Source organism: Phyllobates terribilis, unplaced genomic scaffold (assembly GCF_046119375.1).
Source record: "Phyllobates terribilis strain yellow unplaced genomic scaffold, ASM4611937v1 Scaffold_11__3_contigs__length_659146591, whole genome shotgun sequence".
Classification (NCBI taxonomy): Eukaryota; Metazoa; Chordata; class Amphibia; order Anura; family Dendrobatidae; genus Phyllobates; species Phyllobates terribilis.
Genome location: NW_027362771.1, coordinates 350274913 through 350299831, shown reverse-complemented (window position 1 = coordinate 350299831; position 24919 = coordinate 350274913). Strand labels below are relative to the sequence as shown.

The window sequence follows — 24919 nt, the reverse complement described above, 5'->3', positions numbered from 1 at the left end:
TCTTTATCGATCTGAAAAAATGCCCAGGCTATGCAAGGCTTAGCACCCATGCGACCTGAAGAGCCACCACGACTTGTGGTAAGAGGCAGAGTTGTGTTTGAGGATGCAGTTGTTGACGTGCTTCCAGTACTACGTCTCTGTCCAGGAAGGCGCAACCTGACCTCGTCGTCACTAGCATCTTCCTCCACCTCCTCTGCTGACCTCATCTCTTGGCTGACTGTGGGTTGACAGTAAGTGGGATCTCCAACCTCATCATCATCACCCTGTGCGTTATCACACCCGTCGTCCTCAGAGCCAACCTGTTCCTGCCCTGACAAAAAACTAAAGTTGTCGCTCCAATCAGGTATTTGAGTCTTATCATCGTCTTCCTCATTGTCTCCACCAACAGGAGTTACAGTTTGGGAATGAGGGTCTACATTATGGTCAGAACCTTCTGCGTCTGGTCCTGGATCCGACTCATAAAGATTCTGGGCATCAGTGCAGATCATTTCCTCGTCTGGATTCACAGAAGCGCTGGAGTCGACCTCTGATTCCCAGGCTATAGTATGAGTAAACAGCTCTGCAGACTCAACCATCTGTTCTACCTCATACTCAGACGGGCAGCTGGAGATTTGGGAGCTGTGAGGAAGCAAGTGCGATTTGGGTGACACCTTTGAGGACTGGAGTATTTGTGATGTTGAAGTTGATGTGGAGGAGAGCCCACTTAAAGGAGCACTTGATATCCGTTGAAGCACCTGCTGTTTTTGTGCCTCATCTGGAATTTGTAGCGATTGGCGTGGCCGTAAGAAAGGGATCTTATCACATTGTCCGCTAAAAGAAGTAGACATTTTAGTTTGGCTGGAAGATGGTCTTTCTTCTGCACCTACCCCACGGACACAACCTTTTTTCCCCTTCCCAACACGCCTATTCCCCTTTCCACCAGCAGCAGGCCTTTTTCCACTCATTTTGGTGGTTAACTAATTCACAACTCTGGAGTTGTTTGCACAAAAAAACAATGGATGGTAACCGAGCAGAGCTGAGTGGCCAAACTGTGGTATTAGGCCAAAACTATTGGCTGGGTTAGATGCAGAAAAAAATTATTTTTAATTTGCAACCTGATGGAGGTCAGTATAGATGGACTAATAGACCAAGTCCCACACACCGCTAGAAGCCCAAATATTTTTTCAGAGCTAGATGCAGAAAATTTTTTTATTCAATTTGCAACCTGATGGAGGTCAGTATAGATGGACTAATAGACCAAGTCCCACACACTGCTAGAAGCCCAAATATTTTTTCAGAGCTAGATGCAGAAAAAAATTATTTTTAATTTGCAACCTGATGGAGGTCAGTATAGATGGACTAATAGAATGATGCTATGCCCAAAAGATTTTACTTCACTAGGTGCAGTAAAAAAATTGGTATTCTATACACAGGTGGTATATCTTGCAACACAGATAGGCTACTCCACTGACTAACACACTCTGCAATAGGCCAAAAAGGATTAGCTTTGCTAGATTCAGCCAAATGCTGTGAAAAAAACTTGCACAGTACTGGCACAGACCTGCCTGGCAAAAACTGATAGGAACTGATGTAACCTAGTCCTGAAAAGGACTCCAATTACAATTAGTCTTTACTCCCACAATCTATCTATTTAAGAGCACAGACCTGCTTGATAAAAGTCGTAGGAAATGCTGTAACCTAGTCCTTAAAAGGACTGCAATCACAACTATTCCCTACTCCCAAGCTATCTGTATATTTGTGCGAAAATTGGCTTGAAATTAACAAGGTATAGCGCACACAGCAACAGCGGTGCCGTCTAATACGCAGCTGCAGCAGTGAGAAAATGGTGGCGACGGGGAAAATGGCTTGGTCTTATAGGGCAAGGACATGTGACATACACTGCCAATCACACATGCCCTTGCTTGTGTGAAAAAAAGCACTTCGCTCCGTGTGTGCGGTGCTGATAGGCTGACAGATTGCACCTTCCCACTGCAAATGCGGGAAAGAGAAAAAAAAATGGAGATCTTCATTGTTCCTGCAGAGATCCATCCCCTGCCCCTCCCCCCGCCCCGCTGTACACTCAAACTGCGTATTAACATTAATTTTCATCATTACTGAGAAAAAATCCAGTTATGATTTTGGTGCACGAACAGTTATCGAACATAACCTCGAACAGCCGAATTTTTCTCAAATTGTTCGTGTTCGCCGACCGGCTCGAACACCGCCCAAAACAGCTCGAATTTGAGATTGGCGAACAGTTCGAGTAGAACAACGCTCATCTCTACTCGCAAGCTTACAGTCTACAAGGGAATGGGGAGGGGGGGACACACAATAGGTGAAAAGTGCCTGTTATTTCAGGTCTGGCAATTATAATAAATAGGGATTTTCATATAAAGTTGAATGATCCGGTCATCAGCCCGTATGTTTAAGTGCAATACTCAAGTATCGAGTGCAGTTATCATGTGCATGGAGGGTGTGGAGACAAATGAATAGTAGGGTACAGATTCATAATAATATTTAGAAGGAGGGAACAGGGGAAAGTTAGTTTACTTAGTAGTTGAGGTGGTAGGCTTGTTTAAAGAGATGGGTTTTTAAAGTGCGCTTGAAGACGTGGTGGCAAGGCATCAGTCGGATCGTCTAGGGTAGAGCATTCTGGATAACTGGTGCAGCATGAGAGAAGTCTTGGAGACTGAGGTGCGAGGTTCGGATTATGGGGGATGTTAGTCTTAGGTCATTTGTAGAACGGAGAGCACATGTAGGGTGATTGACAGAGATGAGAGAGGAGATATAAGGCGGTGCAGAACTGTGGAGAGCTTTGTGGGTGAGAGCGATGAGTTTATATTGGACCCTGTAGCAAATGGGCTACTAGTGTAATGACTGGCACAAGGTGGAGGCATCGGTGAAGAGGCTGGACAGAAATACAACCCTGGCTGCCGCATTCAGAACGGATTGGAGAGGAGAAAGTTTGGTAAGAGGGAGACCGATCAGAGGAGAGTTGCAGTAGTCCAGACGAGAGTTAGGTAAGTAGAGGGGAGAAACACAAGAAGTTCAGTTTTGGAGAGATTCAGTTTAAGATAGAGGGAGGACATGATGTTAGAGACAGCAGACAGACAATCCTTGCACAGGTGCATCTCACAAAATTAGAATATCATCAAAAAGTTAATTTTATTTCAGTTCTTCAATACAAAAAGTGAAAGTCATATATTATATAGAGTCATTACAAACAGAGTGATCTATTTCACGTGTTTATTTCTGTTAATGTTGATTATTATGACTTACAGACAATGAAAACACAAAAGTCATTATCTCAGTAAATTAGAATACTTTATAACAACAGCTTGGAAAATGTTTATAAAATCCGAAATGTTGGCCTACGGAGGAAGATGAGAGACACCAGACCCAACAATGTAGATGAGCTGAAGGCTGCTATCAAAGCAACCTGGGCTTCCATAACACCTCAGCAGTGCCACAGGCTGATCGCCTCCATGCCACGTCATATTGATGCAGTAATTGATGCAAAGGGAGCCCTGACCAAGTATTGAGTGCATTTACTGAACATACATTTCCGTAGGCCAACATTTCGGATTTTATAAACATTTTCCAAGCTGTTGTTATAAAGTATTCTAATTTACTGAGATAATGACTTTTGTGTTTTCATTGTCTGTAAGTCATAATAATCAACATTAACAGAAATAAACACGTGAAATAGATCACTCTGTTTGTAATGACTCTATATAATATATGAGTTTCACTTTTTGCATTGAAGAACTGAAATAAATTAACTTTTTGATGATATTCTAATTTTGTGAGATGCACCCGTATTTTGTATTAGGGTAGGGGTGATGTCAGGGGAAGAAGTGTATAATTAGGTGTCATCAGCATAGAGATGATAATGAAACCCAAATCTGCTGATTGTTTGTCCAATAGGGGCAGTGTATAGAGAGAAGAGGAGGGGGCCTAGGACTGAGTCCTGTGGAACCCCGATAATAAGGGGACGAGGATAGGAACAGGAGCCGGCAAAAGATACAGTGATGTAGCGGTCAGAGAGGCAGGAGGAGAACCAGGAGAGAACGGTTCCTTGAGGCCTATAGAGCGGAGCATAGTGAGGAAGAGCTGGTGATCCACAGTGTCAAATGCGGCAGAGAGATCCAGGAGAATCAGCAGGGAGCAGTGATCTTTGGATTTAGCTGCTAGTAGATCATTAGAGACTTTATTGAGGCCAGTTTCAGTGGAGTGCAAAGAGCGGAAACCAGATTGTAGAGGGTCGAGAAGAGAGTTATCTGAGAGATAGCGGATTAGACGGGAGTGGACCAAGCGTTCCAGGAGTTTAGAGGTGAAGGGAAGATAAGACATTGGCAGAGCATTGAGTTTGTAAGACACTATTTTCACACTGTGGTGTGCCATTGAGTTGCTCAGGGATTGTTCAATTTCACACCTTGGTTGGCCACAGGTATGGTTCAGTCTCACACCTAGCTCAGCCAACGTTTACATTGTGCACATCACTAATTTAATTAAACTTTCCTAATCCAAACTGCCATCTCAGGTGACCAAGACAAGATGGTAAGCCACAAAAATAAACGAGTTTCACATACTGCTGCACTTGATTTTTTTCACTACAAACGCAGCAAAATCTGATAGCTATGTTCACAGTAGGCATTTTTTCAGCGTTTTTTCACCACCCATTACTTTCAATGGGTGAAAAACGCTGAAAAAAAATGCTGAAAGAAGTGATATGCTCTATTGTGCCAAAAAACACACAAAGCACAAAATACTGATGATACAAAAGCCAATGTGTGTGCATGAGATTTCTGAAATCTGATAGACTTTGCTGGTAGTGTAAAACACAGCTGAAAATTTGAATAAAAAATGCATAAAAAAACGCTGAAAAAACGTCTAGTGTGAACATACCCTTAGACAGAAATAGTAAATCTGTCCGTCTTCTTTTACCAAGCAGAAAACTCCTGGGGAAGGGTTTCTTCAAGGAACAGTTTTTAGAAGGCATCTGCAATTTTCCTTATTTTGATATCTGTTTTGGTGATCTTGTAGAATTAGCCACTTGACTACTCATTTTAGTACATATATTGCTGTCATGCAATGTCAGTACTTTAGCTTGAAGTAAGGGCTCTTTCAGATCTCCGTGATCATCTTTCTGATCTCGAATTGTAATGCACAGACTGACCACACGTCTCCCGAATTGAGCATGACAACCTCATTGCAATATATGAAGCTGTCATTCTCAAGTCCAGAGATGGGTGGCCTGTCCGTGCATTGCGATCAGAGATCGGACCGACGATCAGGGACATCTGAAAGAGCCCTAGGGAGCCTCAACCATGGAAAGGTAAAAGTGCATAGAACAGCCTCTCTTTATTCCGCTTACAACTTCAGAACCATCCAATGTAATAACCTTGAGACAATCCTCAGGCTGAGTGCCCAGAACAAATGATATGAATGATGCCCCCGAATTGTTCTAAACTGCAGAGCTCTCAGCAGACTGACTGCACAATAAACTCCCATAGTATTACACAATTACAGCTATTACTGCACGTATGCCAACGAAGAAGTGTACATCATACAATACTGCTAGAATACCAGCAGATAATCAGCCATCATTGTGCCAGTCAGAGAGTCATCCATAATATTGTGACGGCTGTATACCTGAGTCTAATGCAAGCATGCAGCCATAGCAGTACTACAATTCAACACTTATCATCTCACTTTCATATAATATTTTCATTCTTTTTTTTTTCTTTTTTTTATAGGAATATCCGAGCCATCGTTCATAGCAAAAAGTGAAGACAGATTATTCAAATATTTATTTCAACAGCAAGATTACCAGAAGTGGGTCCGTCCTGTTGAACAGTTAAATGACACTGTGAAAGTAAAGTTTGGCCTTGCAATTACACAACTCGTGGATGTAGTATGTATAGTAATATTTTTTTATTACTGCTGCTTTGAAAAATTACATGTCGGTTATCTCCCTCTTCTTCTTTTTCTATATTTTAATCAATTGCAATTATGTACCTGAAATATTTGATCATCTGGGTATGAAACAGAGGATTATATAAAAATATAGCTGACACCTTCACTGACTTTGTATTAAAGATCTTACACGTAATTTAGTTTAAATAATTTATCACAGGAGTATTTTACACTTCAAAGCCTCACGTGCCGCATTAATAATTTATAGATCGCTCCCATTTACTTTGATGATGTTTATTATCTTTGTTAAAATGACATTTTACTGAGTGAATTTATACCAAGACTACATTCATTAGTCTAGAAATAAGTCAACACTTTCTGGTGTACCTAAATTAAAGTGGGGAAAATAAGTATTTATAGACAGCTCTTTGGTATTGACCATGGTGGAGAGGTTGGAGTGTGATTGAGTGTGTGGACAAGTGTATTTTATACAGGTAACGAGTTCAACCAGGTGCAATTAATACAGGTAATGAGTGCAGAGTAGGAGGGCTTCTTAAAGAAAAACTAACAGGTCTGTGAGAGCCAGAATCCTTGCTGGGTGGTAGGTTATCAAATACATATTTCATGCATTAAAATGCAATTTAATTATGTAAAAATCATACAAGGTGATTTTTCTGGGTTTTATTTTTAGATTCTGTCTCTCACAGTTGAAGTGTACCTATGATAAAATTTACAGACCTTTCCATTCTTTGAAAGGGGGGAAATTTGCAAAATCGTCAGTGTATCAAGTACTTATTTTCCCCACTGCATAGCCAAATGTTTTTATTTTTCACATACACAAACACTTAATGTATTAATAAAACATTATTGTTTGTAAAATGTTAATTTCCGATAATGAATATAATGTTTCTTTTCTTTCACAGGATGAGAAAAATCAACTGATGACCACTAACGTTTGGCTAAAACAAGTATGTAGTAATCTTGGCACTGAAATGTGATGTATCTGGTTACATTTATTGTGGTGTGTGGGGCTAAGTGAGCATGTTAGTGCACTACAGACATATCTGAAGCCTTAGCAAAAAAAAAATCTAGGTCTTCTTATATTTATCAAAGACCTCATTCACACATCTGAGTTTTGCGTTTTTAAAATTTACCCATTGTAGTCTATGGGGCCAATTGTTTAAGACTGACATGGCACACAGTCACGCTATGCTAGTCTGCATGGAGTGCAAGGCACCAAATCATTAAGAGGTGCGCACCATATAAGAGGCACATCTTATAAGTGGTGTGCGCCGCAACAAGAATGCTACTCTTGTTAAGCCATCAGTTTTAATGAATTGGACAGGAAGGTATGGACATGCCACATCCTGCCCCAGCTTCACCACCAGTTACTAGAAGAACTTTTTGAAACCTTCATCAGGCTAATTTACTCATATGAGACAAATGGGTGGTAGCAATGGACGCGAAGTCCAAAAACAAAGGAAAACCGGATCTAGCCCACTGATAAGAATCAGTCCATTTAGTTTGAGGACGAAAAGAAAATCTGATGTGGATGAGAGGAAGTTTTCACAATAGTCAATATGCTTTTACCTCCCAACCAATGGTGTGTAGCTGAGCTAGTCGTATCCCAGAAGTCCAACCCATTTGTAAATTCACTTTATTCTCAAAGTAAAGCAAGGAAAAATATAGCAACGTGTCACATTGTAGAGCACGGGGGATCACTTTGGACAGTTTTGGACAGATTTTAAATGAATTTGTATGACGATCAATAATGCAGCAAATAGCACTATTAATCCATAAGAAACGCTGTCAAAACAGATGTGTCAAAAATGTGTCAGTATTCTAGAGATGTGGGGTAATGTTCTAATGTGAAAGAAAGTATGTGTAGGAGCCTCCATAGACTATATAGAATGCATCTGCCATGCTTAGGGAATATTTATTTGTATCATCCAAAGTATAGGAGTATAGTGTACAAGATGAGGTTTCAGTCCCTAAAGACTTTTATAAAACATACACAGGTATTTAGATGGAGCAGCATGAGCTATGTAAAGGCAAGAAGTTGGGCAAAAGCAACAGCTGTCACAAAGGGTGCATATCTACCAGAGACAGTTATATTGCCATTTACAGGATGCATCTGCATACCCAAGGAGTACCGTATCTCCTGAAATATATCAGCTTCCATAGACTATCTGCCTCTTTGCTTCCACAACACATGTACAAATAATTGCTTCACTAATGTTCTTATAGAATGTAAAGCTGTATTTTCTTTTCTTTTTTTTTTTTTTCAGTGATCAGGCAGTTTAACAAACACTCTAAGATATTTTTGTTCTACCGTTTCATTCATTTTTTAAAGGGAATCTGTCAGTAGGATCAACCCTCCTAACCCGTCAATATTGGCACACAGGTCATAGGAAGCTGAAAAAAATGATACATTGATATCTGCGATCTGATGTCTTATTCCTGATGAATCCACGTTTTTCTTATGTGTAAATGACCTCTTCCAGGTTCTGGAAAGGATGTTGCCTGGAAGATAAGACTGCCTCTACAGCTTATTTTACATGAAGGAGGAGTTACCAGTGTGAGACAAGTAACTAACACAGAACAGGAGAAATAAAATATGTCTTCTTGCAAACACATTTTTTGCAGCTCTTGAGCTCCGCTTTATTGCAACAATATTACAACCCTGTCTGCTTGTGAGATGGAAGCTGAAGCTGAGAGGAACCTGCAGATGTTTCAGGTATAATCACACACAGCTCTGCAGTGAGATCAGGAGAGCAGAGAGCGGCCATCACACATCACACTGGTAACTCCCCCTTCATGTATAATAATCTCTGGAGGCAGAGTTATCTTCCAGACAACATCCCTCCCATAGCATGGAAGAGGTAATTTACATAAAGTAATAAAAGATAATTTATCCACAACAAGGCATCTGATATGAGACATACAGGGGTGACTTTTTTCAGCAGTCTATAATCTATACGCCCTTAATAATAGTTTAGATAGGTCAAATGTGGTGGCAGATTCCCTTTAATGCTGCGGTTTTCTTCATTGATGTGAATAAGCAAAACTGTGGTTAATCCACAACAAAAAGGTATGGTGTGTTATTGTGTGTGCTTTTTGCTTTTTTGCTTGGGTTTTTGTTTTGTTTTTTGTTTTTACAAAAAAGTCTCATTCCCTGAAAATACTACAGTCATGGCCAAAAGTATTGAGAATGAGACAAATAGTAATTTTTCCAAAGTTTACTGCTTCATTTTTTGTAATGGCAATTTGCATATACTCCTGAATGTCAAAGAGTGCTCAGCTTAACAGCAATTACTGTACTTGCAAAGTCAATATTTGCCCAGAAAATGAACTTTAACCACCAAAACACATTTCAACATCATTGCAGTCCTGCCTTAAAAGGAGCAGCTAACATCGTTTTAGTGATTGATCCATTAACACAGGTGTGGGTGTTGATGAGGACAGGGCTGGCGATCAATCAGTCATGATTAAGTAAGAATGACATCACTGGACACTTTAAAAGGAGGCTGGCTCTTGGTATCATTGTTTCTCTTCAGTTAACCATGGTTATCTCTAAAGAAACACGTGCAGCCATCATTGCACTGCACAAAAATGGCCTAACAGGGAAGAGTATCGCAGCTACAAAGATTGCACCTCAGTCAACAATCTATCGCATCATCAAGAACTTCAAGGAGAGAGCTTCCATTGTTGTCAAAAAGGCTCCAGGGCGCCCAAGAAAGACCAGCAAGCGCCAGGACCGTATCTTAAAACTGTTTCAGCTGCGGGATCGGACTACCAGTAGTGCCGAGCTTGCTCAGGACTGGCAGCAGGCTGGTGTGAGTGCTTCTGCACGCACTGTGAGGCGGAGACTCTTTGAGCAAGGGCTGGTTTCAAGGAGGGCAGCAAAGAAGCAACTTCTCTCCAGAAAAAACATCAGGGACCGACTGATATTCTGCAAAAGGTACAGGGAGTGGACTGCTGAGGACTGGGGCAAAGTCATTTTCTCTGATGAATCCCCTTTTCGATTGTTTGGGACATCTGGAAAACAGCTTATTCGGAGAAGAAGAGGTGAGCGCTACCACCAGTCTTGTCTCATGCCAACTGTAAAGTATCCTGAAACCATTCATGTGTAGGGTTGCTTCTCAGCCAAGGGAATCGGCTCACTCACAGTCTTGCCTAAAAACACAGCCATGAATAAAGAATGGTACCAGAATGTCCTCCAAGAGCAACTTCTCCCAACTGTCCAAGAGCAGTTTGGCGCCCAACAATGCCTTTTCCAGCATGATGGAGCACCTTGCCATAAAGCAAAGGTGATAACTAAATGGCTCATGGAACAAAACATAGAGATTTTGGGTCCATGGCCTGGAAACTCCCCAGATCTTAATCCCATTGAGAACTTGTGGTCAATCATCAAGAGATGGGTGGACAAACAAAAACCAACAAATTCTGGCAAATTGCAAGCATTGATTATGCAAGAATGGACTGCTATCAGTCAGGATTTGGTCCAAAAGTTGATTGAGAGCATGCCAGGGAGAATTACAGAGGTCTTGAAGAAGAAGGGGCAACACTGCAAATATTGACTTGCTGCATTAACTCATTCTAACTGTCAATATAACCTATTGGTACTCATAATATGATTGCAATTATATTTCTATATGTGATATAAACATCAGACAAACCCTAATAAAAACCAGAGGCCAGCAGATCATGTGAAAATATAATTTTGGTGTCATTCTCAAAACTTTTGGCCATGACTGTACAGCTTTGAATGAATGGTATTTTAAAAACCTTCAGTGCTACAAGTCGCAACAGTGATAATTGATTACAGCAGCCCAAATATACCTAATTGTAACATGTGAAGGAGGGACTGGGAACCAGAAAATATGAAATGTCTCAATAAAATCATAAAAGTGATTTCTATATTTAAACCTTTTTTTCTCTTCAGGAGTGGGTAGATGTCAAACTAAGATGGGCTCCAAATGAGTTTGCTGGGATAACTTCAATACGTGTGCCATCAGATTCTATCTGGATTCCCGATATTGTTCTTTATGATAAGTAAGTGCATAACATACAGTGCTAAATACAGCACTAAACAAAGAAAATGACAATGGCAGCTCTTTAGTTTTGTTGATAGCATTACCATATCACAGGTAGGATATTAGCTGCTATAACCAATAAAACAAATACAAATGTTAAATATAATATCCTCCTATTATACACAAGAAAGAAAGTAAAAAAATTTGGCTAAACTCTACTACAGTCCCCCAAGGAGTGATTTTATAGACACCAGTTACATTGGCACATTTTTTGGCACATTTTGCGAAACGTTTGCCTTTTCCTGCTTGAAGGTGGTGGAACCAGTAAAAGACAGAAAAAGGAGACAAAATTGGGCGCCGCGCAATATTCATTAATTGTGTCTGCCATTTTGATGAATTGTTGCACAAAAAACAGAGAAAACCACGAGTCGAAAAAGAAAAAAGTGACTTAAAAAATCCTGAAAATGGGCATAAAGTAATGCATAAATGCCAATTGCATTCTTGTTAGAAGTGTATGCCATAATTTACCCGATCAGCGAATGTCCTACTGCTGGATGCATCAGCGATCATTTATGAACATGGTGAATTCGGCAAACTGCTTCAAAAATCACAAAACCTTTGCACAAGTGGTAGTTGCGCAAAATTGTTTTGACTTCGGAGGTTATTCTGTCAGTTCCAGACCACTCCACCAACTTTTTGAAATGTGGACAGAGCGAAGCCCGGAGAGAGCATGGACAGGTGTGGCCAACAAATTCCTCATAATTTAGGCCACAAAAATGTCAAAACTACAACAGGAAGGTATATATATTTATTGCGAGATTCATAGAGTCCCAGGTAAAAGACAAAATTTGTTATCACAGAATGTCCCAATGGGATAATTTAAAATAGCTTTTCTACCAGATGACCCCTTTAAGAACACTTCATACAGAGCCAAAAGAAATGATAAAAACTAACTAAAATTGTAAAGTAAATAACAAGTGAAAACTGATGTGCATAAAAATAAAATGTTGATCATTGTCTTCTATTTTAGTGCTGATGGCCGTTTTGAAGGCTCTGTGACAAAAGCTGTAGTGAGATATGATGGCACAATCAACTGGACCCCACCTGCAAATTATAAAAGTTCTTGTACAATTGATGTAACATTTTTCCCATTTGACCTTCAAAACTGTTCCATGAAGTTTGGTTCTTGGACTTATGATGGATCACAAGTTGATATCATCATTGAAGACTTTGATGTGGACAAGAGAGACTTCTTTGATAATGGAGAATGGGAAATAGTAACTGCTACAGGAAACAAGGGGAACCGAACAGATGGCTGCTGTTGGTACCCCTTCATCACCTACTCTTTTATTATCAAACGTTTGCCTCTATTTTATACTCTTTTCCTCATTATTCCTTGCATTGGACTTTCCTTTTTAACAATTCTTGTTTTTTATCTTCCTTCTAATGGAGGAGAAAAGGTCTCTCTTTGCACCTCTGTGCTTGTGTCTCTGACTGTTTTTCTCTTAGTGATTGAAGAAATAATTCCATCATCCTCCAAAGTTATCCCACTAATTGGAGAATACTTAGTGTTTACCATGATATTTGTGACTTTATCTATTGTTATAACAGTATTTGCCATAAACATTCACAATCGCTCTTCTTCAACACATAATGCAATGGCCCCTTGGGTCCGAAAAATCTTTCTTCACAAACTTCCTAAACTGCTATGTATGAGGAGCCATGTGGACAGGTACTTTACACGAAATGAAGACACTGGTATAGTAAATGGACCAGGAAAGTCTAGGAACACGTTGGAAGCAGCTTTGGATTCTATTCGTTATATAACACGGCATGTGGTAAAGGAGCATGAAGTGCGTGAGGTATGTATACTTTCTATAAAATTATATGAAGTTATATAGCTTACGTTAAACTTTGTCAGTAGTTTACAAGTACTTTGAAGACTATAATTGACAAATAGTTGAAGGAAATGTTTCATGAAGACAACCCTCTTTTTAATCAGATACACTTTTTTTCATTTATAAGAGCAATGTAATAAATGAAAATCACAATTCCCACGTCTCATTCCAACCTTCCCTGCTCCATACATCTCACGCAGTACACACTACAAACCAAGAGATGCATATTATTACACATGTAGATACACAAAGTCATCAAACTTTACATTTCAAGCGTATTTCGATCTGGGAGAAAAGGTTACATAACAATGTGCCTTAACGAAACGATGTGCTTCTCACATAGCTGGGCATGGCTACTTTCCCTTGATTTTATGGTATGAATAGTAGTTTACATCAAGTTAACAATGTATTCAACATTGCTATACCATGATGATGGGTTCAGATAATATAAATGAAAATATAAAAATAAAACCAGAATAAATGTGAGCAAACATAGCATTCCTGAATGAGCCTAATGGAACCGTTTCACCCAGTGATGAGCCATTATCTTTGAGGAAAACCCCAAACAAATTTTCTTTTCAATGAAATACGTTACATCTTGAGCTAACAATTAAATTCTGGGCCTTAGATTTTGCTCATAAGCAGTTTGTCCCATGTGGGACAATATATGGCATACTTTGTAGATATGCCATAAATGTCTGACAGATGTTGGACCTACCTCTGCAACTAACATGTATCTACATCATAGGAGCCTGGAAGATGCAACTAGAAGTGTAGAGGTGGAAGCTTGTGTAAGGCTGTCTCCCATTCATTCGAAAGGGAGCTCCAAAGTTTTTCAAGGGTGCTTGCTAAGCAGATTTTGTATTTCCCATACAAATGAATTGAGAGAACCAGACACAAGAGGCCACCTCTTCATTTCTGTTAGCACGGAACAATGTTTGAAAATAAATGTAAGCTCACCATTCTACCACATAGAGCTCCCAAGCAGGGGACCTACTGTATTTACAGGGGTTGTCATGAAGAGATTGAGAGACAACCTCTTTAAAATAGTTTATTGATGGAACCATGCTGTAGAGTACCTATTACAAGGAGAAGTATGGGAGCAGCAGGACTACCACACTGAACACAGGAGCCATTCAAAGAGAGCAAGATTTCGATATATATTTTACTGCACGTTTTTCATTTCTATGCATGATGCAGCCAGGCCCTTCATTGTTGGCCTTGTAAACTAGGGTACCTGTCCCTAAGGGGTGCACTTATATATTGCTGGGCAGGCCACCTGATCTAATAGTATGTGCTCCACTAATAGGCTGTAAGACACTGTGCACTAAATCTGTACAAGCCTTATCCATGAGAATTTCTAATACTAGGCGACCACCCCCTCTAAGAATTGGTAGATTGTGAGTGGTTGTTTCATCAGTATTTTGCACCTGTGCTGCCCCCGCCTTTATGATTGGGGCTACTGCATCCTGTAAGCGCGTTATTTTTCTGACTTGTGTTGATAAATATGACTGCCTTTTTTCTGCTCTGTTTTTTGAATATTTAGATTTTGCACAATATACAGCACATGGTCACTCTGTAGACTTGCTACAATGAAAGCCACTTATTAACTAGAGGAAAATAGAAAACGCACTAAATCTTACCTTTTTATTTAACATAAAAGGTAAACACTTCTTACATTTTAATACATTATAACGCATTCTGGTTAATTTATAAAACTGAGATCCTCTCTATTATGTCATATAGTCTAGATATTCACCACAAATGTGTGAACAGTCTGATTCTCAAGCAATGGCCCTTCCTTCACCATATAAGAGTGCATTTTTGTTTCCTTTGTCTGTTCTCCTTAACAGCTCCCTGATCTCTCCGCGTTACTGTATCTATACATTACATTACTATGTCATACAATATTCTGCAGTGCATTTCTTTTAGAAGTACTGACTTATGATGTGAGACGCCCGTAGACACAGACCAGACCCCTCCTGCACTCATGTATGGCTTTAGAATACCCTCTGCTGATTTCCCCTTGTCCCTTCTTAGCTGTAATCACTCACTGTCATATAAATGCATAAAAGCTCAGTATGAATACTTACAGTTCAGGGTATTCATATGTACAGTACATTTTCCTTTATGTTTACCAAGCAACCTTCCCCCAAGGCCATCTATAGACACAAATTCTCACTTAGGGAGAAACAAATATTAATTGAAAAATCTATAATAAAACATATAGAGATTAGCCTTGAATTTGTACGTCTTATAATACATTCATCATACAGTTTATTTAAAGGGGATATCTGGAACTTTGTGAAAAAAAATAAATAAAATTGCCTAAGCACTAACAGGCAGGTGGTTGTTACTTGCCTGCCTGTTTTGCCCGGCGGCGTTCTTCCCCAGAACAGAGCGGTCAGACGTGCTGACATCACTTCGACAGAGCGACGGCTTCTTTTCCACCCTGCTCTGTCAACACAGTGTGGCTTCCGACATCATTCTGATAAACAGTCGGCTCCCCCAGTTAGGCAGCGGGAATCCGGCTGTCAAACAGAATGACGTTGAAGTCCCGGCCGGTCAACAGAGCGGAGCGGAAAAGAATCTGCCATTCTGTCGATGTGACGTCAGCAGAGGCAGCTGAATTTCCGGCAGGAGCGGTCTGTGATCGCTCTGTGCTGGAAATGAACGGCGTTGGGCATAACAGGCAGGTAGGAAGCAACTATCTACCTGTTAGAGCTTAGGCATGTTTTTTGTTTTTCACGAAGTCCTGGATATCCCCTATAACCTCCCTATTTGTCTACAACCTTATGAAGTCCTATCTTATGTTTGTTTTGCTTGGTCTTTCTTCTCATTTTTCTCAAGCTTTTGTCATTTTCTTCTGAGACTGAGGAGTCTATCAAAGTTTCTTTTATTCTAGTTTCCCCTCCTCATATTTTCTAACTGAGGGAGTGTTGAGAAATAGTTACAGTTTACCACTATGTTAAAGGCGGTTTTGACCTACTTAAGCTGGGTCTCTCCATAATCCCCGTAGATGCACATAGGCATACTTCACATGACTTAAATGGGCTGTCTGGGTATAGGAATCTGATGACCTATCTACAGGATACGTTATCAATAGAAGATCGTTGTGGGTTCGGCACCAAGTGATCAGCTGTTTTTTCCTCTGGCAACGACTAGATGTAAACACTTTAAATGAAGCTATTGAGCGCAGTTCCGTTCAAAGTGTAGCAGCCACTGCCGGTCATTACCAGCTTCTTCAGCACAGCTCTTGTTCTTTTGAATAGAAACTGTACTGCAGTAGCTGCAGCGACTGCTACACTTTGAAATGAACTGCGATCAACAGCTTCATTTAAAGTGTTTACATCCGGCTGTTACCGGAACAAAAACAGCTGATCGGTGGGAGAGGAAGGTGTTGGACCTACAATGCACATAGATCCTCAAATACTCATTCCTGGACAACCCCTTTAACAAAGTGAGGATATTTCCTTTATGTTTTGCCTTCTGTCTTAGATACTGTATATGCCATTCGGAGAATACCCTTGTAACATGACATGTAATGCTGCATATTCCAGTTTATAGATTGTGGTAGGCTAATAATGTACCCATATATGACTTAAAGGGTTATTCCCATCTCCAAGATCCTATCACAGTATGTAGTAGGTGTAACAATATTAACAAATACCTCCAATTAGAAATGTAGTATCGTTCTTCTGATTAGCTATGTCACTTACCCTATGAGCAGGGCATTGCAGAATATTAGGTATCCATGGTTACGACCACTAACAATGAACTAATTGTCACTATATGAGTGGTCTTAACAATAGCTACCTAAGTTACTGCAGTGCCCAACACATGAGTTAAGCGGCATAGCAAATCCGAAGAACTATACTACATTTTTAATTGGATGTATTTGCTATTATTGTTATTATTACATCTACTACTTTTTGGGATAGGATCTTGGAGATGGAAAAAACCTTTTAGGCCACGGCCCCACTATCAGTATTCGGTCAGTATGCTTTCTCAGGAGTGGAAGCCCAAACCAGGAGTGGAACAATCAGAGAAAAGGTATAATAGAAACATGTCACCTCTTCTGTATTTATCACCCACTCCTGGTTTTGGTTCCCACTTCTAAGAAAACATACTGATTGAATACTGACCAAATACTGATAGTGGGGCATGGCCTTAAGCTTTAAATGGCAGAGAACAAACTGGAAACATCCCAATAAATGTATATACTCATATTACAAATTCAAACAGCATTCTGCCCTGTTCTATATTGGTAATATTCATAATGTAGCGGCTTAACACATCAAGTGATTTTGTTAATTTTGCAGGTTGTTGAAGACTGGAAGTTTGTTGCTCAGGTACTGGACCGGATGTTTTTATGGACATTTCTTCTTGTTTCAGTTATTGGGTCTATATTTCTATTTATCCCTGTTATACACAAGTGGGCAAATATTATTGTGCCTATACATATTGGGAACATGCATGGGGACAGGACTACATAGACTATTTTATTGCAAAAATCTGAAGATATTGAATGCATATATTATATTTGCTGCTGTATTGTATATTTTGAAAATGAATGCTTTGAAAGAAGATATTTTTATTTCGATAGCCTGAATATTTAAATAAAAAAATAAAAACTATTAAAATTTTGTTGCAACTATTTTGTAAATATCTGTTTCATTTAAGAGCAACTTTCATACATTTAGATAATGGTTAACTTTGAGATGGTATGAAAAGTTAGTTATAATATTTTTTGTCTATTAACTCCTCACTGCTTTCAAGAACTCTGTTTGCTGTCCTTCCATGTGAACTTTGATGGCCGTCTGTGCAAATGTCAGTTGGAGTCACTACAACCATAAGTGACTACTTTTTTACCTATAGGCTTTGGGGTGCCACTAATGTTCACTAATAATATGGTACCTCCGGTGGGAAAAATCACAATGGTTTCTCGCTCCACAATGTGGTTTTTCATTTATGCAGAAGACCTCATTGCTGTAACAAACCCACATTGAACTTTAGGGTGACACCTGTGACTACAGTTACTGGAGGAAAAAAGAAGTATAATGGGCACAAAGCCTGTATGGCAGGGTATTGGGACAATGCAGCTCATTGCATGGGAGCCACATAAGACCCCATGCACATTAAATTAAATTCAGCACAAGCTCAACCTGGCTCAGTGGTTAGCACTGTAGCTTTGCAGTGCTGGGGTCCTGGGTTCAAATCCCACCAAGGACAATATCTGAAAGGAGTTTGTATTGTTTATGTGGGTTTCCTCCGGGTATTTTGGTTTCCCCCCACACTCCAAAGACATACTGATGGGAAATTTAAATTGTGGGAACAGTGATGATGTATGTCAGATGCAGACATCAATTAATGGTATTATATGATGCAATTAATGGCACTGTAGAAGTGAGTTAAATAAACCAGATAACCATCTGATATGTATAAGGCGCCTCCTGATTCTCCCCTGACATGTTTTTTTCTGTGTGGCTGGTACCCTATTCAAGCCGTATGTGTGTGGAATTATAATACTAGGCAAAAATCCCTCCATGAATTGGTCAGTGTGTGAGTGTTTTTTTCAACAGTATTTTGTACCTGTGCTGCCTCAGGGTGCATCCTGTATTGCATTAGCATTGTGACCTGCTGTTGGTAAGTATGGCTGCTTTATTCTGTGATATTTTTTTATTTGATTAAATTAAATGGAATCTGTCAGCAGTTTTTTGCTATGTAATCTGAAGACAGCATGCGGTAAGGGTTAAAACACAGATTTCAGTGATGCCTCTCTTATCAATCTCTGAAGTTTGTTTGCTTACAATAATTGTATTAGCAGTAGCAACAGTAGCTTATCATTGCTTTGAATAGCTGGTTATAAGAGCCCTGCTGTGATAAGCAGCTCCCTGTCTATGGACATTGTATATACCAAGCCTGGTGTGGGTTGGTTAGCTTTCTCAGTTCTGCATCACTCTAAATCTAAAAGCTCTGATTGTGTGAGAACGGCTGCACCCAGTAATCTAAGTGATACGTCGTTGGATTCAGGGTCTCTGTCTCTATATTATGCTGCTCTCAGATTAGGTAGCAAAAACCTGCTGACAGATTCCCTTTAATCGTTTTTAGTGAGTGGCATTTAAATAGACAGATTTTTTTTTCCTCTTGGAGTAGAGCTAAATTTCATACCTTTTTACCAGAGAGTATTGTCAGGCTGGTGTGCCTCCTTGTGCCTGCTTGGCAGTCTTCATTAGGTGAAACAGTGCCCCCCTTGGTCTGAAGTCTTGGCATGCTTGGAATTTGTGTTTAGAAGTTAATAGGAACTGTATAAATTCAGTATGGGTTGAAAAAAAATGTCCTGAAATGACTTCTGTTTCTTTTTTATTGTATTAACTGGAAGGAACAGTCTGTTGTTTGATGATAACATTACAGTAGCTCTGGCCATTCATTACACACATAACACTAACGTGGCATTCTCATTTATACTGTGTTTTTCTCAACTGAGAGATTCAAATTTTATGTGGAAATTATTGTCCCAGATATATATTTCTCTAATCTATTTTAAAATATAATAAGATTAAATGCTAATAAATAATATTAATAATGTTTTTAAAAAAATATGAAAAATAATATTATTAATTGTGAGTTGTAAATAATCACCTAGTTAGGTTAACGATGCACAATATTTTATTCCTCACATCCATGGTAATACAACAACGCCAGGTAAATTGCCAAAATACAGTTCTCTCAGTCCTCAAGTTCCCAACCTGGGATCAATAGTTCCACTGACTTTGTATCAGGCAATACTCACAGTCTCCCAACTTTTGGTTGGCCCACAGATTTCATATTACAGACTATCAGCCAGTATATTCTGTAGCGACAGTCCACGATCCTCCAGATGACAGATAAAATGATGGAAGCACAGGTATCCAGGAGCAACCTTTAAGAAAGTTTAAATCCCAATGACATATCCCACAACTGTAGCACGTTCATCCAGCCCAGTCGGTACTGATCTTCAGGACTCCATAAGCCATCAATCCATCCATGGTCCAGGTCCTCCAATTAGAATCTACCCCTTCGACATCACTCCACCAACTCCTCACTAAACATGTGGCTTCTTTTCTCCTTCACTGGAACCAAACCCCTGAATGGGCAGAACTGATCTCCCCCTCCCCCTCAAAGCTAAGTGTGCATTAGTGGAGGTATTTTTTTTCAGGTCCAACCCATTACCTTTGTCTGCATGTGACACTCCACTGAATCCACTTTCAACACTCAGACAATGGGCCTAGTTGCTGTTTGAACAATGGTTAGAGGCTACTGAGATACTAATGAGATTACTGGAATGCTGGACACTTTACAAGTGAAATTAGTGCACATACTGACTAGCAAGTAGAACAATAAAACACCGCTAGAAATCACTAATAAAACACAACAAGAAGATTGATGGCACCGGTGCTCTGTGCTGGAAAAAGTCTGATAGTCTTTAGAACAAGGCCAGATCCTCACATTAATTAAGACAAGGGATCTGTATCCTTGCCTAATTCTATTTTTAAATTGCATATATTCCTTATTTTGTTACTGTTGTTAATGAACAGCACTGCGTGTTATGTTCTCAGCAATTCTGATATAGTTTTGATAGCTTTGATATGTTGTTGTGCAGCATTGATGTGGAAGCACTTTATACCTCCATTCCTCATGCATTGGGATTACAAGCAGTTGACCACTATTTGAGCACTAGAGGTCGTCAGTTTCATAGACACAATACCTTTGTCTTGCGTGCTCTGGAATTTTGTCTCAAAATAATTTTTTTCTTTTTGACAGGAAGTACTTCCACCAGCTCAGGGGTACCGTGATGGAGAGCCCTTGTGCCCCCTCGTATGCTAACCTTTTCAAGAGCTGGTGGGAGGAAACTATGTTCTTTTGTGAACCAGCTATCCCTCTGAGTGACAACGTCATTGTTTGGCTATGCTACATTGACGACATTTTTGTTATCTGGGGGGGATCGGAATCTTCGTTTTGGTGATTTCGTTAAACAACTTAATGTGAACAACATTGGTCTAAGATTCACACATGAGTGTAATTATAACAAACTACCGTTTCTTGATGTCTGTGATCAGAGAAATAACACTGGTGAATTGAGCACTAGTAACTATAGGAAACCAATGGCTACAAACTCTCTTGAGATGGGAGAGTAGTCATCCTGGCCCTCTTAAGAGAGGAATTCTGAAAGAACAATATTTAAGGATACGCAGGAATTGCTCTGATCTTGGTACTTTTAAGAAACAAGCCCATGACTTACGTGGACGTTTTGTTGAGAGAGGCTATCCTGAATACGTACTTGCTGAGGCCTATAATGACTCACTATCTAGAGATCGAAAGACTTTGTTGACCCCAAAAGTTATTAAAGAAAAGGAGGGGATCTCAAGGTTCATTACTACCTTCTCCAGTGGGGCCAAGGGAGTCAGAGAGATTTTGAAACGCCACTGGCCGATCTTACTTGTGGATGCAGACATCAAAGAAACGGTAGGTCCCTTTCCACACATTAGCTTTCGTAAAGGCAGATCGCTCAAGGACAGGTTGGTTTATAGTTTTTTCAAAGTGACATCAGATCCATCATGGTTGGGTAACCAGACGAAGGGTTGCTACAGTTGTGGCAATTGCTGCGCATGTAAATCCGTGTTAAAGGGCAGATCCTTTGTAGGAAATGTGACTGGGAAAGAGTATGTTATAAGTCATTTTATCAACTGTCGCACAACAGGAGTGATTTATAAAGCTACATGCCGTTGTGGAATAGAATATGTGGGCAAGACTAGACGGGAATTTAGAAGAAGGATAAGAGAACATGTCCGTGATATTGTAAACAAACGTGACACCCCGATATCGAATCACATTAATGTCAATCATGGGGGTGATGTTAACTTCATTAAGTTTATGGGAATTGACAGGATTGCACCCTCAGTCAGAGGTGGTAATTGGGACCAGAAAATCCTACAAAAAGAATGCAAGTGGATTTTCTGGCTCAGGACAACACAACCCTCAGGTCTAAATGAACAACTATCCTTCAACTCCTTTTTATAGTGAGAGGGCCAATCAGGGTTATCCTAGAGAGGGTCAGCCGTCGACGAGTGGGGGCGCTATTCTCGTTTCCCTTAGGGTGCCAACCTCCGCGGTAGGTAGTGCTAGTTGAGTCTAGCTACCATAGGGACATGCTAGATCCTCTTCTTTCTCCCCCTTTTTCCCACCTTGCCATACACATGTTTGTGTCGGTATGTGAGCTCAGTGACCCCTGGCTATTTTTTCCAATTTTGTTTACCTCTATACTACCATATTTTTCCTTTATCGCAATTGGCTTTGGTAATTCTACGTTCATTTGTGGACGCTTGTGTAGATCTGTGACTAGGTACTGTACATACTTTGTGGTATGTGGTCTGTTGTGGCTCTTATTCCTTATATTTGGGCTTATTTGATCACATTTTGACGCTTTCATATTGCTTATAATTTAGCATCTGGCACTAGATCATTGTGAGCATGTTTGTTAGATACACGCTCCCTATTAGCATTCTGTATCTAGGAAGCGATTTTGAAATCGCTACTGCGATCGATTTTGAGATCACTACTGTGATTGATTTTTGAGATCGCTACTGCGCATGCGTGACTCTAGTGCGATCCATATGCGTTCCACAGACCGGAAGTTGTAATTTTTTGATGTCCTGTATGGTCTGCGCACAGGATATGACGTCATACCCAGAAGTAAACTCTGTTTTCAGCATGCAGCACATGTATAAGAGGCACTGCAGCAATGGGTACTACTAACCAGCCACTAAAGCATATCCAACGAATGGGGGCATGATTATAGGCATTTTACTCCCCTGATGATCAAAGGGAAACGCGTCGGGAGCCTGCCTGCGTTGAGACTGCATACCCATCATTAAAGGAGGATCAGATAAGTTGAAAAATTTCCTCTATGATTATATAATAATGTTTAATGCCACAAAATAGTTTATTCAGTTGTGGATATAATGAATACATTTTTGCTGTTGTTGTTGTTCTATATGGTTGGCTGAGTTGCTTTATACACTGACTAGCATATACCTTTCCCATACGCTGTGTATTGTATCTACATCAATACCTTATCTTATTTGGCTGAATTATGGATGGGAAATAGCTAGAGAGGACACAGTTGTTTGGTGAACTATACCAGTGAGATTATCTTTGTTAGTATTCATCATTTACCTGAGAAATCATTTCTTCAAAGGTCTTATGTGACCTATTTCTTATATAGGAACACCATCAGGATAAGGTTAAGTTTCCTATTGTGTCTTTTTAATATTGTACTTTGGTACTTCTTGTACTTATGCATGCACTTTGTACCTTTTTGAACCTTTTTTTAATATAATACTGAATAAAGGTTATGTTTTACCCTCTTGCTATTTATCATCACAGCAGTTCTGGTAGAACAATTGATTGTCCATAAGGCTCACTGAATGTAAAGAGGTTCAGCAAGACATAGAACATTAAAATTCAGGTTATCGGCCAAACCAGACGCATTAATCTGTATTCAGTTTGGCCTTGGCATTGTGAGTACAGTGTAGGATATTTATTAGCTGGGTGAGATGCTGCTAGGAACAGCCTCGCTGAACTAACTAATTCTCATGGTAGTGATTTTTTTTTTTTTTGCATCACAATATTTCTATATGCAAGACTTTTCTCCAACCTCTCAATCCAAAGGGATTTCATATTGACAAATATTAAAGAAGCACTCCCATTAAAGTTTTTATCCTCTTAATATATTGCAATCATCATATTATATAGCACTGTGTACCTACGATTGCTCATTTTGCCTTTCTAACCAGTTAATTCTTCTCTTTTCTCTGCTCTAAGTAGAAACAGGAAGTCTCTTGTCCCTGCATTTATCACTCCCCTCTTCAACACCTGACTCCCCCCTGCCAAAGACTTTTGCAATGACTCATGACTCATGCAGGGAAAATTGACTTCCTGACTCTACATAGAGCTTAGAAGGATTCAGCTAGTCAGTTTTTAATCAATCATGTGATGTCATAGACCTAATGGAAAAGAGAAAAAGTAACTGGGTAAAAGGGCAAAATGAGCAATTGTAAGTACACAGTGCTATATAATATGATGAATGCAATATATTAAGAGGATAAAAACTTTGATGAGAGTGCTTCTTTAACTACTAAATATACCTGAAGGACACCTTTTCAGTGAATAATCGAATAAAACATGTTTTTACAACTTGTATTTGGGCATTGCTATCTAGGTAACTCATTAAGAAGATTGTGTTAACCCTTTCTACAACCTAAAGACTGAAAAAATCCCTTTTTGAATTATTATACAAATATTCCTCTTTAGTTATACATCAGTTATACATTAATTATATTCTTAGTTATACATTAAAATACTAGATCTGATCATTCAAAGTGTTACACATATGAAGTGAAGTTACCCTCTTTCGCACATCATACTTTTCCTTTCCTTTCTTTGTAATGCTTAGGAGAAATACACTGCTCAAAAAATAAAGGGAACACTTTAACAACAGAATATAACTCCAAGTAAATCAAACTTCTGTGAAATCAAACTGTCCACTTAGGAAGCAACACTGATTGACAATCAATTTCACATGCTGTTGTGCAAATGGAATAGACAATAGACAATAGATTATTGGCAATTATCAAGACACCCTCAATAAAGGAGTGGTTCTGCTGGTGGGGACCACAGACCACATCTCAGTACCAATGCTTTCTGGCTGATGTTTTGGTCACTTTTGAATGTTGGTTGTGCTTTCACACTCGTGGTAGCATGAGACGGACTCTACAACCCACAGAAGTTGCTCAGGTAGTGCAGCTCATCCGGGATAGCACATCAATGCGAGCTGTGACAAGAAGGTTTGCTGTGTCTGTCAGCATAGTGTCCAGAGGCTGGAGGCGCTACCAGGAAACAGGCCAGTACACCAGGAGATGTGGAGGGGGCCGTAGGAGGGCAATGACCCAGCAGCAGGACCGCTACCTCTGCCTTTGTGCAAGGAGGAACAGGAGGAGCACTGCAAAATGACCTCCAGCAGGCCACAAATGTGCATGTGTCTGCACA

At 39.7% G+C, this 24919-nt stretch overlaps 1 protein-coding gene across 1 annotated transcript in view; it reads left to right on the top strand.

The window, feature by feature from the left end:
- Positions 1-17454, top strand: part of LOC141165167 (neuronal acetylcholine receptor subunit alpha-5-like) — a 54999-nt gene extending 37545 nt beyond the window's left edge. The window contains exons 2-6 of the mRNA XM_073650805.1: positions 5739-5896; positions 6822-6866; positions 10844-10953; positions 11965-12796; positions 17155-17454. Of these exons, the coding sequence (XP_073506906.1) occupies positions 5739-5896; positions 6822-6866; positions 10844-10953; positions 11965-12796; positions 17155-17328 (1319 nt within the window). The 3' untranslated portion in view covers positions 17329-17454. The remainder of the gene's footprint in view (positions 1-5738; positions 5897-6821; positions 6867-10843; positions 10954-11964; positions 12797-17154) is intronic.
- The last annotated feature ends 7465 nt before the right edge of the window (positions 17455-24919 follow it).